The sequence below is a fragment of the Scyliorhinus canicula genome, chromosome 9 (assembly GCF_902713615.1).
Source record: "Scyliorhinus canicula chromosome 9, sScyCan1.1, whole genome shotgun sequence".
NCBI lineage: Eukaryota > Metazoa > Chordata > Chondrichthyes > Carcharhiniformes > Scyliorhinidae > Scyliorhinus > Scyliorhinus canicula.
The window spans coordinates 3038024-3056784 of record NC_052154.1 but is presented as its reverse complement, the minus strand read 5'-3'; the positions used below and the strand labels follow the sequence as shown (position 1 = coordinate 3056784).

General features: G+C 49.5%; 1 protein-coding gene across 4 annotated transcripts in view; it reads right to left on the bottom strand.

Moving 5' to 3' along the window:
• LOC119971061 (BTB/POZ domain-containing protein kctd15-like) overlaps positions 1–18761 on the bottom strand; it is a 71343-nt gene that overhangs the window by 19182 nt on the left and 33400 nt on the right. For all 4 annotated transcript variants that reach the window (XM_038806196.1, XM_038806197.1, XM_038806194.1 and 1 more), the window contains exon 2: positions 6190–6365. In XM_038806196.1, the coding sequence (XP_038662124.1) occupies positions 6190–6365 (176 nt within the window). The remainder of the gene's footprint in view (positions 1–6189; positions 6366–18761) is intronic.

Sequence of the window (18761 nt, the reverse complement as noted above, 5' to 3'; positions counted from 1 at the left end):
GAAAAGGTGAATAAAGCAGTGAGGGTGCCGAAGGAAGCTGTGCCAAAGCATTTTAGATCGGTGTGCAGGAAGAATGATTACAAGGAACGCAAAGAGAGGTTTAGAATGCATGTCAGCAAATGCAGAGAGTGTATTGATGGTGAGTCACAAGCTCGAGTAACTGTGAACAGTGAAGCCATCTGGAATGGCCACTTTCAGTATATAACATGGACACTCGCAGAGCCTATTGGGAAATGTGGACAATACAAAGCAACAAACAGGCACAGAGCCTGAATGTATATTTGGAAGACAGTCAGCAGACGGAACCGAAACTCTGGGTCGATTTACATATTGATGGCCCATCTCCGGGAAACAGACAGTCTGACGCCACTACCCCAACCAGAAGACACAAAGCAAGGCCAACGGCCACCTGGGACACGCCCAGCCATCAAGGCACCCGCCCCTTTATTGGCTTAGATCGATGGCGGCGATCAAGAAGCTGCCCAATTAATTGGGACCAAGTTTAAAGCCGGCTTAAAAGCGGGCGAAGCCCCTCCAAGTATAAGAAGGAACCCCCGCCAAAGATTCAGCCTCTTGGATTCGGCTCTCAAGCGGAGAGACCCTTCCACCAGCATCACCAGAAGCAGTAAGTTCAAGGTCAATGCTCGCTATCAGACAGACAACCTTAGCTGTTCTCCTGTTACCTCTTCGAATCCAACAACCTCAGATCCGAACAACGGCCATTGTTCCTCTGATTTAAGTGGGCGCCCGAAGTTAAGTATAGGCGTTAGTGATAGATATAGTTTAGCCTGTAGTGTTATTGTGCATGAGTAAATCATACTGTGTGTAAATAAAGTATCATTGACTTTAATCTAACTAACTGGTGTATTGGCTCTTTGATCGGTATTCGGGTTGAACATTGTGGCGGTATCGAGAGATACCTGGTGACTCTGAAAGTATACTCATAATTAGGATTAAGAAAGGCGACCATATTAACCGCTATATTTATAGCAAGTAAACAGAGCAACAACAGAAATCAGGTTAAAAATGGCAAGGACTGGGTGCTTAATATTCAAGGATATAAAATGTTCAGAAAAGATAGGGATGGAAAAAAGGCGGCTGCACCAATTAGGGAAGGCGTTGTGGTGTTGGAAAGAGAGAGTGTACTTTAGGGGATTAAGATGGAGCTCATTTGGTTTGGGTTCAAAATCAGAAAGGCTATGATCACACTGCTGGAGGTATTCGATTGGCTTCCACATTGTGACACAGAGATAGAGGAACAAACTCTCTGGGGAAATCACAGAGACAAACCAGAACTATAGAGTGGTGATAATGGAGAACCTGAATCATCCAAATATCAACTGGGGAAATGTTAGCATGAAGTGTAAGGAGGGGGAAGAATTTCTGAAATGTGTTCAGGAGAACTTCCCTGACCAGTATTCTCAGTCCAAATAGGATTGCTGGATCTGCCGCTGGGGAATGTGGTGGGCCAAGAGGACTAAATGTCTGTGGGGGAACATTTGGGTAAGAGCGATCATAGTATCATAAAGTTTAGATTAGTCATGGAGAAGAAGGAGCAAGAAGAACTTTTAATGGTGAAGGGCTGACATGAATGGGCTGAGAAGGGAACCAGCCGGGGGAAATGGAATCAGAGACTGACAGAGAAAACTGTAAGAGAATAATCGGGTGGTCTTTAAGGAGATGTTTCAACCACAGGATAGGCGATTTTAACAAGGGAGAAATATAAGGGAGCCAAAACCAGGTTCAATCGGACGATGAAAAAGATGGAGAATATAATTAAACATAATGAAAGTCTGGTGAATTCTTCAAGTGAGAGCCAGGTCCACCACAATATGCTGAGAGAGGATGTGAAGAGGAAAACAAGACTTGGGAATAAAATGCCACCAATTTAAGACTGAACCAATTAATTTTCTACCAAATTCTAAATAGTTCAAGGGTAGCAAGTGCTGAAGTGGGGCCTATTCAAGAGGGAGGGGAATGTTTAGCGGTAACACAGTTATACTCACAAACAATAATCATTTTGCAACAGGTTACTAACAGTTTGAAAAAACATTCCCCTCATTTTTTCACCCCTGCCCCAAATAACCCCTTATTCACCCTCCCCTACCCCTAAACCCACCTCCCTCCCCTTATCCTTTGGTGAGGAAAATGTCTTTAAGCAGGGATGGAAAGATCTTCCATCCCATGAAAAACCTTTCTTCCAACTTCCTGAGTGTGTATTTAATTTTCTCCAATTTGAAGAATTTGACCAGATCTCCCACCATTGTCGAGCCCCCGGTGGCACCGCCAATCTCCAACTCAATAGGATCTGCTGCCTTGTAATCAGTGAGGTGAAGGCCACTACATCAACCCCCCTCCCCGCCAACACCCCCGCCAACTCTGAAACCTCAAAGGTTACCACCAACGGACACGCTGTCAGCTTGACCCCCGCCATCTCCGATATCGTGACACCGCAGCCCAGAAACCCCTCAGCTTCGACTATTCCCAGAACATCTGCGAATGATTTGCCAATCCTCTCCCGCACCTTCCACACTCCTCTTCTACCTCCGGGAAAAACCTGCTCATCCGGGCCCTCCGCATGTGCGTCCTGCTCACAACCTTGAGCTGGATGAGGTTCGTCCTGGCACAGAATGAAGTTGAGTTAATTTGGTGCATGATCTCAATCCAGCACACTCTCCAAGCTCGATTCCCAACTCTTCCTGCCGCTTCTTCCTTATTTCTTCCATTGGCGTCATATCAGGTTCCAGATCCGCCCATAAAACTCTCCAATCTGCCCCTCCCCCAGCTTGTCCTGTCAACAACTTCTCCAGCAGCATCTGTTCAATAAACAGGTCCTTCAACCTTTCTACCCCTCCCTGTACCACCTGCCATACATCACAATCATCTTTCCCAGCATAAACCACTGCTTCTAAGCACAAAATACCGCCTCAGCTGTTACCATATTCTAAGCGAAGATGTGACCACGGGATTCCTGGTATATCTGCCCAGAGGGAATAACAGTGGGGCCGTCAAACTTGATCTCACACAAACTAAAGTGGTTTGTATCGGCCTTGCTAAAATAAGTGGGGGTGGAGATAGTGGAAGGTCTTCCAATCTTCCCTCGATATGAGGGAAGTGCCAGACAATTAGAGACTGCCAAACACAACACCCTTACTCAAGAAAGGATGGATGGACTTTCCTAGTACCTCCGCACGGCCCAGTTCAACATTGGCGGTGGGCAAGGTTTTAGGAAAAAATAATCAAGGGAAAATAATCAACAGACATTTGGAGAGGTTTAAGTGAATTAAGGAGAGCCAGCATGGAATTGTAAAAGGGAAGTGGTGTTTGATAATTGAATTGAATTTTTTGATGACGTCACAGGGAAGATTGATGAAGGGAATGTGGTGGATGTTGTCTATATGGATTTTAAGAAAGCGCTTGGAAAAGTCCCGTATAAAAGGCTGGTTGGAGAAGATGGAGCAAAGGAGATTGAGGAGAGATTTGATAGATGTGTACAAGGTTATGGCAGGTTTAAATAAAGTAGATAAAGAAAAGCTGTTCCCATTGACTGATGGTGTAAGGACTATGGACAATCAAGCAGCAGCCCTGTGGATGCTTTGTCGGTCTATCACACCCAATACCAAAAAACATGGCCACAGGACTGCAGATCACAGACGACATTTTGTGGACGCACAATCCACAGAAACATGAGAGGAACATTCTGGTGAGTGGAGTTTGTGAAGTGATCCCAGTGAGGCATAGAAAGAGGCAAGCCATATGCCACATCACTATCAACACTGTCCCCATCAAACACTCCCAGGACAGGTACAGCACGGGGTTAGATACAGAGTAAAGCTCCCTCTACACTGTCCCCATCAAACACTCCCAGGACAGGTACAGCACGGGGTTAGATACAGAGTAAAGCTCCCTCTACACTGTCCCTATCAAACACTCCCAGGACAGGTACAGCATGGGGTTAGATACAGAGTAAAGCTCCCTCTACACTGTCCCCATCAAACACTCCCAGGACAGGTACAGCACGGGGTTAGATACAGAGTAAAGCCCCCTCTACACTGTCCCCATCAAATACTCCCAGGACAGGTACAGCACAGGGTTAGATACAGAGTAAAGCTCCCTCTACACTGTCCCCATCAAACACTCCCAGGACAGGTACAGCACGGGGTTAGATACAGAGTAAAGCTCCCTCTGCACTGTCCCCATCAAACACTCCCAGGACAGGTACAGCATGGGGTTAGATACAGAGTAAAGCTCCCTCTACACTGTCCCCATCAAACACCCCCAGGACAGGTACAGCACGGGGTTAGATACAGAGTAAAGCTCCCTCTACACTGTCCCCATCAAACACTCCCAGGACAGGTACAGCATGGGGTTAGATACAGAGTAAAGCTCCCTCTACACTGTCCCCATCAAACACCCCCAGGACAGGTACAGCATGGGGTTAGATACAGAGTAAAGCTCCTTCTACACTGTCCCCATCAAACACTCCCAGGACAGGTACAGCACGGGGTTAGATACAGAGTAAAGCTCCCTCTACACTGTCCCCATCAAACACTCCCAGGACAGGTACAGCACGGGGTTAGATACAGAGTAAAGCTCCTTCTACACTGTCCCCATCAAACACTCCCAGGACAGGTACAGCACGGGGTTAGATACAGAGTAAAGCTCCCTCTACACTGTCCCCATCAAACACTCCCAGGACAGGTATAGCACGGGGTTAGATACAGAGTAAAGCTCCCTCTACACTGTCCCCATCAAACACTGCCAGGACAGGTACAGCACGGGGTTAGATACAGAGTAAAGCTCCCTTTACACTGTCCCCATCAAACACTCCCAAGACAGGTACAGCACGGGGTTAGATACAGAGTAAAGCTCCCTTTACACTGTCCCCATCAAACACTCCCAGGGCAGGTACAGCACAGGGTTAGATACAGAGTAAAGCTCCCTCTACACTGTCCCCATCAAACACTCCCAGGACAGGTACAGCACGGGGTTAGATACAGAGTAAAGCTCCCTTTACACTGTCCCCATCAAACACTCCCAGGACAGGTACTGCACGGGGTTAGATACAGAGTAAAGCTCCCTCTACACTGTCCCCATCAAACACTCCCAGGACAGGTACAGCACGGGGTTAGATACAGAGTAAAGCTCCCTCTACACTGTCCCCATCAAACACTCCCAGGACAGGTACAGCACGGGGTTAGATACAGAGTAAAGCTCCCTCTACACTGTCCCCATCAAACACTCCCAGGACAGGTACAGCACGGGGTTAGATACAGAGTAAAGCTCCCTCTCCACTGTCCCCATCAAACACTCCCAGGACAGGTACAGCACGGGGTTAGATACAGAGTAAAGCTCCCTCTACACTGTCCCCATCAAACACTCCCAGGACAGGTACAGCACGGGGTTAGATACAGAGTAAAGCTCCCTCTACACTGTCCCCATCAAACACCCCCAGGACAGGTACAACACGGGGTTAGATATAGAGTAAAGCTCCCTCTACACTGTCCCCATCAAACACTCCCAGGACAGGTACAGCACGGGGTTAGATACAGAGTAAAGCTCCCTCACACTGTCCCCATCAAACACTCCCAGGACAGGTACAGCACGGGGTTAGATACAGAGTAAAGCTCCCTCTACACTGTCCCCATCAAACACTCCCAGGACAGGTACAGCACGGGGTTAGATACAGAGTAAAGCTCCCTCTACACTGTCCCCATCAAACACTCCCAGGACAGGTACAGCACGGGGTTAGATACAGAGTAAAGCTCCCTCTACACTGTCCCCATCAAACACTCCCAGGACAGGTACAGCACGGGGTTAGATACAGAGTAAAGCTCCCTCCACACTGTCCCCAACAAACACTCCCAGGGCAGGTACAGCACGGGGTTAGATACAGAGTAAAGCTCCCTCTACACTGTCCCCATCAAACACTCCCAGGACACTGAGTGCAAGCTAGATAATCCTCCCAAATGGAAAACGCCATTCTCAGAATTGTACCCTCTATTATTCCAAGATACCATCTTCAGTTCCCAACCTGACCGAGTAAAATTTGCAAAGAGACAAAGGTACGAGTATCATCCCATCGGCGAGATTGGTTTGAAACCAAGGGTGTGGAGATGTCTGCCTGGATTCGGAGCTTTTTCTGTCCGATATTTGTGAGTGTTTGTGTGAACAGGGTAATGCTCTTACCTGGAGTCTGTGTATTTGGTTAAGGTGGCTAGGCTGCTGGTGTACATGTGTCCTCCCACATCAATGTGAACAGGGGCATTGGACTTGGTGAGCTGGGCTGGCAGCGGTATGCCTTGTGATGCCACAGGAGACACCGGGGAGCGGGTCAGCGAGAGGCGGGACATTGTTCTACCTTCCTGAAACAAAAGACAGGCACAATAAAATTAGCAAATATGAGTTGACCATTCGGCCCATTGAACCTGCTTCACCAGTCAATGTAATCATGGATGATCTTGCCTTTCTACCCCATTTTCCTGCTCACGCCCCATATCCCTTCATTCCCTGAGAGATCAAAGCTCTGTCTATCCCAGCCTTAAATATATTGAACGACGGAGCACCCACAAGCTTCTGCGGTGGAGAATTCCGAAGATTCACAACCCTTTGGGTGAACTCATTTCTCCTCATCTCAGTCCTAAATGATCGGTCTCCTTACCCGGAGACTGTGCCCCCTGAGACCGTGTTCTAGATTCCCGACCAGCGGAAACAATCTCCGTGACCACCCTCGTCAAACCCCTTCAGAATTTTGTAGGTTTCAATGCGATTCTTCTAAACTCCAGAGTACTTAGCCTCTCACCCCACCCCTCACCCCAGGGACCAGTCAAGTGAACCTTCGCTGTGCTGCCTACACTGCCAGTCTCCACCAACGTGGGGACCAAAACTGTGTTCCAGATGTGGTCTCACAAAACAATGTACACCCGTCCCAACCTTCGTATTGCTGCACTCCATTCCTCTTGCAATCCAGGCCAAACAATGATGAGTCACAATACAGGAGGGAGATAGAGAACCTGGTGAAGTGGGGCAGCGATAACATTCTCTCCCTCAATGCAAGCAAAACTAAACAGCTGGTCATTGACTTCAGGAAGCAAAGTACTGTACACACCCCTGTCAGCATCAACGGGGCCGAGGTGGAGATGGTTAGCAGCTTCTAATTCCTAGGGGTGCACATCTCCAAAACTCTGTCCTGGTCCGAACACGTCGATGCTAACACCAAGAAAGCACAACAGCGCCTATACTTCCTCAGGAAACTAGGGAAATTCGGCATGTCCACATTAACCCTTACCAACTTTTACAGATGCACTATAGAAAGCATCCTATCGGGCTGCATCACAGCCTGGTATGGCAACTGCTCGGCCCAGGACCGCAAGGAACTTCAGAGAGTCGTGAATACCGCCCAGTCCATCACACAAACCTGCCTCCCATCCATTGATTCCATCTACACCTCCCGCTGCCGGGGGAAAGCGGGCAGCATAATCAAGGATCCCTCCCACCCGGCTTACTCACTTTTCCAACTTCTTCCATCAGGCAGGAGATACAGAAGTCTGTGAACACGCACGAACAGACTCAAAAACAGCTTCTTCCCCGCTGTTACCAGATTTCTTTTCTTTTCACATACTTAATGATCTGTTGAGCTGCTCGCAGAAAAATACTTTCCACTGTCCCTCGGTACACGTGACAATAAACACAATCTAAATCCAATCCAGTCCAATGTGCTGCTCGCCTTCCGCACTGCTTCCTGCACCTGACATTTGTTACCGTCCGGGTAATTGTCCTGACTGCGTGTCAGAGATGCCATTCAGTCAGACCACAGAGCGTGGAAAACCGTACCATACGTGTGCAAGCCCTGAGGGGGGTCCCTGAGGATGTGCGGCAACGATCCAGGGCAGCTGAAGGGGCCACAGCTCACATTAATGTACCACTGAAACCTGGAGAGCACAAGCGTTTCATTGCAATCTGCTGCAGCCTCCTAGCCTTGACTCCGTCCACACTGCAGGATGGATTACAGGCCTGGTAGGAGAGGCTGGAGAGGCAGAGTTAAGCCTGTGGTCCAGATGCAGCCACTCTTAGACCAGGTCATCCTTCACTCTTTCTGTCTCTCCTTGTGTTAGGCAGTAGATATGGTTTGAAGTATTAATTCATGTTTGTATTTGTGTGCGTGTATTAGGAATAAGAATAACTTTTGTTATTTTTTAATGTTGCCTGTATGCCTGTGGGCTTGTTTAGATGCCTGTATTTAATGAGGTTTTTACAATTCTGAAACAGAAATGTTGGGCGGGATTCTCTGACCCTGGGGGCGGCGCGAATCCCACCCCGCTGCCCCGACGCCGGCTGCCGTATTCTCCGGCACCATTTTTCGGGCGAGGGTGGGTCTCCCGCCATGCCGGTCAGGAGCTGTTGGCAGCGGTCCCCTGGCAATTCTCCGGGCCTCGAGGGGTTGAGCGGCCGTCCATTTTGGCCAGCCCCACCGGTATGAATCACTCAACTCCCGCACCAGTGGGACCTGGCAGGTGGGTATGCGTGGGTGGTCCTCGGGGGGTGGGGAGGGCGCGGGGGATCCGACCCCGGTGGGGCGGCCCACGGTGATCTGGCCCGCGATCGGGGCCCACCGATCTGCGGCGGGCTCGTTCCATGGGGGCATTTCTTTCTTCCGTGCCAGCCCCTGTCAGGCTCCGCCATGGCCGGCGCGGAGAAGAGAACCCCCAGCGCATGTGCCAAAATACACCGGCTGGTCTGCGCATGCGCGGAATCACGCCACCGTTCCACGCATGCGCGAGAACACGCCGTCCCTTCGGCGCAAGCGCGAACTTGCGCCATCCCTTCGCCGCCAGCTGGAGCGGCGCCAACCCCTCCGGTGTCTACCTACCCCCCGAAAGTGTGGAGAATTCCGCCCTTTCAGGGGCTGTTGACGTCGGAGTGGTTGGCGCCAGTTTTCCCGCTGGCGTGGGGACTTAGTCCCGAGGAGGGAGAATCCCGGCCAAGGTGTAAAAAAAACTGGGATGTTGTCTAGCAACCAGGGGCCCACATAGAAATGCAAGCGCGGACTGAGTTCAGTTGGAACAAGGTGACCCAGAGGGAAGCTGAATTCTACAGTAACTGCCAGAACAGGCAGGACAATACCCAGGGACGGAGGGATGGGGAAGGGGGGATATGATGGGGAGAGCGGGAGGGGGGATACGATGGGGGGAGGGGAGAGCGGGAGGGGGAATACGATGGGGAAATTGGCGAGAGGACGTGGGAGGACTGGGGATCTGTGTGCGTAAGCCATGTTGCCTGGTATGGTTGTTGGTTGGGGGGGGGGGTTATTCACTGTGTTATGTGTGCATTCAAAATTGTTGTTAAAAATCACAAATGCCTTAATAAAACGTAAAAAATAAAATACAAGCAGCTTGATGAAGCATCGTGCTAGGTGTTCATTTTGATTTGTAGCTTTCCTTAACACCAGAGTGACTGAAAATTAATTTTAGAATCTCTGAGATTTCACATTGGTAAATCCCAACCAAACAGAATGGTCGACCTCTTTCCCAGGAGGAAGGTTCAGGGCAGTTCTGGGGGGTCACAGCCCTGTCAGCGCTGTAACATTTCAGTTAGAATGTTAAACCAAAGCCCTTCACCTACTAGATTCCACACTTATTTCAAAGAAGTTTAAGGGAGGTTTTATTTGATGATGTTTATCACTATAGTAGTTAAGTGGCCATATTGCTGTCTGTGGGAGTCCCACATTTCCTGCCATATTTCCGACATTATGATAACTACACTTACTTTCATTCTTCATTACAATGACCAAATTCCAATCAAGATCAGCGGCTATGGTTTAGATTTAGATTTATTGTCATGTGTACCGAGGTACAGTGAAAAGTATTGTTCTGCGTACAGTCCAGACAGATCGTTCCATACATGAAAAAACATAGGACATACATAAATACACAATGTCAATACTTAGATACAGGCATTGGGTGAAGCACACAGGAGTGTAGAACTAAACAGTGCAGATGATGCGTGGAGATCAGTTCAGTCCTTAAGCAGGTCTTTCAGGAGTCTGGTAACAGTGGGGAAGAAGCTATGGTAGAAGATGCTATGGTAGAGGATGCTATGGTAGAAGATGCTATGGTAGAAGATGCTGTGGTAGAAGATGCTATGGTAGAAGATGCAGTGGTAGAAGATGCTAGGGTAGAAGATGCTAGGGTAGAAGATGCTATGGTAGAAGATGCTAGGGTAGAAGATAGTATGGTAGAAGATGCTATGGTAGAAGATGCTATGGTAGAAGATGCTAGGGTAGAAGATGCTATGGTAGAAGATGCTATGGTAGAAGATGCTATGGTAGAAGATGCTAGGGTAGAAGATGCTATGGTAGAAGATGCTATGGTAGAAGAAGCTATGGTAGAAGATACTATGGTAGAAGATGCTATGGTAGAAGAAGTTATGCTAAAAGAAGCTATGGTAGAAAATGCTATGGTAGAAGATGCTATGGTAGAAGATGCTATGGTAGAAGATGCTATGGTAGAAGATGCTATGGTAGAAGATGCTATGGTAGAAGATGATATGGTAGAAGATGCTATGGTAGAAGAAGCTATGCTAGAAGAAACTATGGTAGAAAATGCTCTGGTAGAAGATGCTGCGGTAGAAGATGCTATGGTAGAAGATGCTATGGTAGAAGATGCTATGGTAGAAGATGCTATGGTAGAAGATGCTATGGTAGAAGATGCTGCGGTAGAAGATGCTATGGTAGAAGATGCTATGGTAGAAGATGCTATGGTAGAAGATGCTATGGTAGAAGATGCTATGGTAGAAGATGCTATGGTAGAAGATGCTAGGGTAGAAGATGCTAGGGTAGAAAATGCTATGGTAGAAGATGCTATGGTAGAAGATGCTATGGTAGAAGATGCTGTGATAGAAGATGCTATGGTAGAAGATGCTATGGTAGAAGATGCTATGGTAGAAGAAGTTATGCTAGAAGAAGCTATGGTAGAAAATGCTATGGTAGAAGATGCTATGGTAGAAGATGCTATGGTAGAAGAAGCTATGGTAGAAAATGCTATGGTAGAAGATGCTGCGGTAGAAGATGCTATGGTAGAAGATGCTATGGTAGAAGATGCTGCGGTAGAAGATGCTATGGTAGAAGATGCTATGGTAGAAGATGCTATGGTAGAAGATGCTATGGTAGAAGATGCTGCGGTAGAAGATGCTATGGTAGAAGATGCTATGGTAGAAGATGCTATGGTAGAAGATGCTATGGTAGAAGATGCTATGGTAGAAGATGCTATGGTAGAAGATGCTATGGTAGAAGATGCTAGGGTAGAAGATGCTAGGGTAGAAAATGCTATGGTAGAAGATGCTGCGGTAGAAGATGCTATGGTAGAAGATGCTATGGTAGAAGATGCTATGGTAGAAGATGCTATGGTAGAAGATGCTATGGTAGAAGATGCTATGGTAGAAGATGCTATGGTAGAAGATGCTAGGGTAGAAGATGCTGCGGTAGAAGATGCTATGGTAGAAGATGCTATGGTAGAAGATGCTATGGTAGAAGATGCTATGGTAGAGGATGCTATGGTAGAAGATGCTATGGTAGAAGATGCTATGGTAGAAGATACTATGGTAGAAGATGCTAGGGTAGAAGATGCTATGGTAGAAGATGCTATGGTAGAAGATGCTATGGTAGAGGATGCTATGGTAGAAGATGCTATGGTAGAAGATGCTGCGGTAGAAGATGCTATGGTAGAAGATGCTATGGTAGAGGATGCTATGGTAGAAGATGCTATGGTAGAAGATGCTATGGTAGAAGATACTATGGTAGAAGATGCTAGGGTAGAAGATGCTATGGTAGAAGATGCTATGGTAGAAGATGCTATGGTAGAAGATGATATGGTAGAAGATGCTATGGTAGAAGAAGCTATGCTAGAAGAAACTATGGTAGAAAATGCTCTGGTAGAAGATGCTGCGGTAGAAGATGCTATGGTAGAAGATGCTATGGTAGAAGATGCTATGGTAGAAGATGCTATGGTAGAAGATGCTATGGTAGAAGATGCTATGGTAGAAGATGCTATGGTAGAAGATGCTAGGGTAGAAGATGCTGCGGTAGAAGATGCTATGGTAGAAGATGCTATGGTAGAAGATGCTATGGTAGAAGATGCTATGGTAGAAGATGCTATGGTAGAAGATGCTATGGTAGAAGAAGTTATGCTAGAAGAAGCTATGGTAGAAAATGCTATGGTAGAAGATGCTATGGTAGAAGATGCTATGGTAGAAGATGCTGTGGTAGAAGATGCTATGGTAGAAGATGCTATGGTAGAAGATGCTATGGTAGAAGAAGTTATGCTAGAAGAAGCTATGGTAGAAAATGCTATGGTAGAAGATGCTATGGTAGAAGATGCTATGGTAGAAGAAGCTATGGTAGAAAATGCTATGGTAGAAGATGCTGCGGTAGAAGATGCTATGGTAGAAGATGCTATGGTAGAAGATGCTGCGGTAGAAGATGCTATGGTAGAAGATGCTATGGTAGAAGATGCTATGGTAGAAGATGCTATGGTAGAAGATGCTGCAGTAGAAGATGCTATGGTAGAAGATGCTATGGTAGAAGATGCTATGGTAGAAGATGCTATGGTAGAAGATGCTATGGTAGAAGATGCTATGGTAGAAGATGCTATGGTAGAAGATGCTAGGGTAGAAAATGCTATGGTAGAAGATGCTGCGGTAGAAGATGCTATGGTAGAAGATGCTATGGTAGAAGATGCTATGGTAGAAGATGCTATGGTAGAAGATGCTATGGTAGAAGATGCTATGGTAGAAGATGCTGCGGTAGAAGATGCTATGGTAGAAGATGCTATGGTAGAAGATGCTAGGGTAGAAGATGCTGCGGTAGAAGATGCTATGGTAGAAGATGCTATGGTAGAAGATGCTATGGTAGAAGATGCTATGGTAGAAGGTGCTATGGTAGAAGAAGCTATGGTAGAAGATGCTAGGGTAGAAGATGCTATGGTAGAAGATGCTGCGGTAGAAGATGCTATGGTAGAAGATGCTATGGTAGAAGATGCTATGGTAGAAGATGCTATGGTAGAAGATGCTATGGTAGAAGATGCTATGGTAGAAGATGCTAGGGTAGAAGATGCTATGGTAGAAGATGCTGCGGTAGAAGATGCTGCGGTAGAAGATGCTATGGTAGAAGATGCTGTGGTAGAAGATGCTATGGTAGAAGATGCTATGGTAGAAGATGCTATGGTAGAAGATGCTATGGTAGAAGATGCTATGGTAGAAGATGCTGCGGTAGAAGATGCTATGGTAGAAGATGCTATGGTAGAAGATGCTGTGGTAGAAGATGCTGCCAAGGGAATTAAATCATCTGCACTCAGTCCTGAGCAAAGCTGCATGATCTGTATCCCGCCATGTGACCAGAACCCGCTTGACATTGTTCATACCGTGCTTCTATATCTTTCCAATCCGATACGGATTTCTCCTGAACGCAAAACGCAGGTTCGGGAAAAGAGGGTGAGGTTCAGGAAAGGGGGGAGTGGGGTTCGGGAAAGGGGGGGAGTGGGGTTCGGGAAAGGGGGGAGTGGGGTTCGGGAAAGGGAGGAGTGGGGTTCGGGAAAGGAGGGAGTGGGGTTCGGGAAAGGAGTGGGGTTCGGGAAAGGAGGGAGTGGGGTTCGGGAAAGGGGGGAGTGGGGTTCGGGAAAGGAGTGGGGTTCGGGAAAGGGGGGAGTGGGGTTCGGGAAAGTGGGGAGTGGGGTTCGGGATAGGGGGGAGTGGGGTTCGGGAAAGGGGGGAGTGGAGTTCGGGAAAGGAGTGGGGTTTGGGAAAGGGGGAGTGGGGTTTGGGAAAGGGGGAGTGGGGTTTGGGAAAGGGGGAGTGGGGTTCGGGAAAGGAGTGGGGTTCGGGAAAGGGGGGAGTGGGGTTCGGGGAAGGGGGGGAGTGCGGTTCGGGAAAGGGGGGAGTGGGGTTCAGGAAAGGAGGGAGTGGAGTTCGGGAAAGGGGGAAGTGGGGTTCGGGAAAGGGGGGAGTGGGGTTCGGGAAAGGAGTGGGGGTTCGGGAAAGGGGGGAGTGGGGTTCGGGAAAGGGGGGAGTGGGGTTCGGGCAAGGAGGGAGTGGGGTTCGGGAAAGGGGGGAGTAGGGTTCGGGAAAGGCGGGAGGGGGGGTTCGGGAAAGGGGGGAGTGGGGTTTGGGAAAGGGGGGAGTGGGGTTCGGGAAAGGGGGGAGTGGGGTTCGGGAAAGGGGGAGTGAGGTTCGGGAAAGGGGGGAGTGGGGTTCGGGGAAGGAGTGGGGTTCGGAAAGGAGGGAGTGGGGTTCGGGAAAGGAGTGGGTTCGGGAAAGGGGGAAGTGGGGTTTGGGAGAGGAGTGGGGTTTGGGAAAGGGGGGAGTGGGGTTCAGGAAAGGGGGGAGTGGGGTTCGGGAAAGGGGGAGTGGGGTCCGGGAAAGGAGTGGGGTTTTGGGAAAGGTGGGAGTGGGGATTTGGGAAAGGTGGAGTGGGTTTTGGGAAAGGGGGGAGTGGGGTTCGGGAAAGGGGGGAGTGGGGTTGGTGAAAGGAGAGTGGGGGTTCGGGAAAGGAGTAGTGGGGTTCGCGAAAGGGGGGGAGTGGGGTTCGGGAAAGGGTGAGTGGTGTTCGGGAATGGGGGTTCGTGAAAGGGGAGTGGGGTTCGGGAAAGAAGGGAGTGGGGTTCGGGAAGGGGGAGTGGGTCGGGGAAAGGGGGGATTGGGTTTCGGGAACAGGAGGGTAAAAGTTCAGGAAAGGGGGGAGTGGGGTTCGGGAAAGAAGGGAGTGGGGTTCGGGAAAGAGGGTGGGGTTCGGGAAAGGGGGGAGTGGGGTTCGGGAAAAGAGGGTGAGGTTAGGAAAGGGGGGAGTGGGGTTCGGGAAAGAAGGGAGTGGGGTTTCGGGAACGGAAGGGTGGGGTTCGGGAAAGAGGGGGGTGGGGGTCGGGAAAAGAGGGTGAGGTTCAGGAAAGGGGGGAGTGGGGTTCGGGAATGGAGGGTGAGGTTCGGGGAAAGGGTGGGGAGTGGGGTTCGGGAAAGGAGGGACGTGGGGTTCAGGAAAGGGGGAGTGGGTTCAGGAAAGGAGTTGGGGTTCGGGGAAAGGGGGGAGTGGGGTTCGGGAAAGGGGGGAGTGGGGTTCGGGAAAGGAGGGAGTGGGGTTCGGGAAGGAGTTGGGGTTCGGAAGAAAGGAGGGAGTGGGGTTCGGGAAAGGGGGGAGTGGGGTTCGGGAAAGGAGTGGGGTTCGGGAAAGGGGGGAGTGGGTTCGGGAAAGTGGGCAGTGGGTTCGGGACTATGGGGGGAGTGGGGTTCGGGAAAGGGGGGAGTGGAGTTCGGGAAAGGAGTGGGGTTTGGGAAAGGGGGAGTGGGGTTTGGGAAAGGGGGAGTGGGGTTTGGGAAAGGGGGGGTGGGGTTCGGGAAGGAGTGGGGTTCGGGAAAGGGGGGAGGCGGTTCGGGAAAGGGGGGAGTGGGGTTCAGGAAAGGAGGGAGTGGAGTTCGGGAAAGGGGGAGTGGGTTCGGGAAAGGGGGGAGTGGGGTCGGGCAAGGAGGGAGTGGGGTTTGGGAAAGGAGGGAGTGGGGTTCGGAAAAGGGGGAGTAGGGTTTGGAAAGGCGGGCAGTGGGGGTTCGGGAAAGGGGGGGAGTGGGTTTGGGAAAGGGGGGAGTGGGGTTTCGGAAAGGGGGGAGTAGGGTTCGGGGAAAGGGGGGAGTGGGGTTCGGGAAAGGGGGAGTGGGGTTCGGGAAAGGAGTGGGGTTCGGGAATGTGGGAAGTGGGGTTTGGGAGAGGAGTGGGGTTGGGAAAAGGAGGGTGAGGTTCAGGAAAGGGGGAGTGGGGTTCGGGGAAAGAAGGGAGTGGGGTTCGGGAAAGGAGGGTGGGGATCGGGAAAGGGGGGAGTGGGGTTCGGAAAGGAGGGTGAGGTTCAGGAAAGGGGGGGAGTGGGTTCGGGAAAGGAGGGCTGGGGTTCGGGAAAGGGGGGAAGGTGGGGTTCGGGAAAGGAGGGTGAGGTTCAGGAAAGGGGGAGTGGGGTTCGGGGAAAGAAGGGAGTGGGGTTCGGGAAAGGAGGGAGTGGGGTTCGGGAAAGAAGGGAGTGGGGTTTGGGAAAGGAGTGGGGTTCGGGAAAGGAGCAGGCAGGATTTGGGCCTTAGGAAAGGGGAGGAGAGTCTGGGCAGGAGGGGGGGTTTTGGGGCTAAGGAATGGAGGGAGATTCTGACCTCAGGTAACGAAGGCGAGGATGGGAATTGGGCCTTGGGAAAGGAAGAGGATTCTGGATTCAGGAAACAAAGACAGGTGTGGCAAACTGCCTCGGGAAGGGTGGGATTCGGGATTGCCTCGGGAAGGGAGGTGGGGGTCTGGCCTTGGGAGGGCTGTTCGGAGGCCTCGGAGAGAGGTGACTGTGGTTGTGTGTTGGTGAGATATAGGGTGAGTGGGTGTGAATGATAGATAGAGAGACGTGAATGTGAGAGAGATGTGTGTGTGAGAGAGAGATGTGTGTGTGTGTGTGTGTGTGAGAGAGAGATGTGTGTGGTTGTTGTGTGTGTGAGAGAGAGATGTGTGTGTTTGTGTTGTGCGAGAGAGATGTGTTGTGTGTTTGTGTGTGCGCGAGAGATGTGTGTGTTTGTGTGTGCGAGAGAGAGAGATGTGTGTGTGGTGGCGGAGAGAGATTGTGTGTGTGTGTGTGTGTGTGTGCGAGAGCGATTGTGTGTGTGGTTTGGTGTGTGAGATGAGAGATGTGTGTTTGTTGTGTGTGAGAGAGAGAGTGTTTGTGTGTGCGAGAGAGAGATGTGTGTGTGTTTGTGTGTGTGTGAGAGAGAGATGTGTGTTTGTGTGTGCGAGAGAGATGTGTGTGTTTGTGTGTGCGAGGAGAGATGTGTTTGTGTTTGTGTATGTGAGAGAGGTGTGTGTGTTTGTGTGTGTGAGAGGAGATGTGTGTGTGTTTGTGGTGCGAGAGAGATGTGTGTGTGTTTGTGTGTGAGAGAGATGTGTGTTTGTGTGTGCGAGAGAGAGATGTGGTGTGTTTGTGTGTGTGAGAGAGAGATGTGTGTGTTGTGTGTGTGAGAGAGATTGTGTGTTTGTGGTGTGTGAGAGAGATGTTTGTGTGTTTGTGTGTGTGAGAGAGATGTTGTGTGGTTTGTGTGTGTGAGAGAGATGTGTGTGTGTTTGTGTGTGTGAGAGAGATGTGTGTGTGAGAGATGTGTGTGTGAGAGAGAGATGTGTGTGTGTTGTGTGTGTGAAGAGATGTGTGTGTGTTTGTGTGTGTGAGAGAGAGATGTGTGTGTGGTTGTTTGTGTGTGTGAGAGAGAGATGTGTGTGTGTTTGTGTGTGTGAGAGAGAGATGTGTGTGTGTTTGTGTGGTGTGTGAGACGAGGAGGTGTGGTGTGTTGTGGGTGTGAGAGAGAGATGTTGTGTGTTTTGTGTGTGTCAGAGCGATGTGTGGTGTTTGTGTGTGTGAGACGAGAGAGATGTGTGTGTTTGTGTGTGTCAGAGAGATGTGTGTGGTTGTGGGGTGTGTGAGAGATGTGTGTGTGAGGAGATGTGTGGGTGAGAGAGAGATGTGTGTGTGTTTGTGTGTGTGAGAGAGAGATGTGCGTGTGTCTGTGTGTGCGAGAGAGAGATTGAGATGTGTTTGTGTGTGCGTGTTTGTGTGTATGAGAGAGAGATGTGTTTGTGTGTGTGAGAGAGAGATGTGTGTTGTTTGTGTGTGAGAGAGAGATGTGTGTGTGTTTGTTGTGTGGAGAGAGAGATGTGTGTGTGTTTGTGTGTGTGAGAGAGAGATGGTGGTTGTTTGTGTGTGTGAGAGAGATGTGTGTGTGTTTGTGTGTGTGGGGAGGGTGTGGGTGTGTGTGTGTGCGAGAGAGAGATGTGTGTGTGTTTTGTGTGTGAGAGGAGATGTGTGTGTTTGTGTGTGTGAGAGAGAGATGTGTGCGTGTTTTGTGTGAGAGAGCTGTTGTGAGAGAGATGTGTGTGTGTTTGTGTGTGTGTGAGAGAGAGATGTGTGTGTGTTTGTGTGTGTGAGAGAGATGTGTGTGTGTGTGAGAGAGAGATGTGTGTGTGTGTGTGTGAGAGAGAGTGTGTGTGTTTGTGTGTGTGTGAGAGAGATTGAGATGTGATGTGTGTGTGGAGCGAGATGTGTGTGTGTTTGTGTGTGTGGAGAGAGATTGAGATGTGTTTGTGTGTGCGAGAGAGAGATTGAGATGTGTTTGTGTGTGCGCGAGAGAGATTGAGATGTGTTTGTGTGTGTGAGAGGAGTGTGTGTGTTTGTGTGTGTGTGAGAGGAGGTGTGTGTGTGTGTGTGCGAGAGAGATTGAGTGTGATTGTGTGTGCGAGAGAGAGATTGAGATGTGTTTGTGTGTGCGAGAGAGAGAGATGGTGTGTTTGTGTGTGTGAGAGAGATGTTGTGTTTGTGTGGTTCGAAAGGTTTTGGAAATCCCCTGTTTTAAGCCTCTCTAATTTAAGAATCAGCCCAGCTGTCTCGTGCTGCAGGTGAACATTTACGATAAGAACACAAACATTTCTTTTATGATTTGGGGTTATAAGCTGCACAATTTACTCCTTCAGTAAATCACTCAACTCCCACATTTAAAAGCACAGATGCATCACAAGGAAAGCTGTTACTGCCTCTCTCTGTCACATGTTGCAGTCAGCAATCAGTCGACGCTGTAACAGTATTATTGCCTCCATACTGCCATGCCATCCCTCACGAGACAGTGAAAGAAATTGCATTGCAGTAGCATTACTCACAACCTCAGCACTCCCCAATGTGTTTGACACCCAGTGAAGCATCTTTGAAGTGTAGACCCCGGTT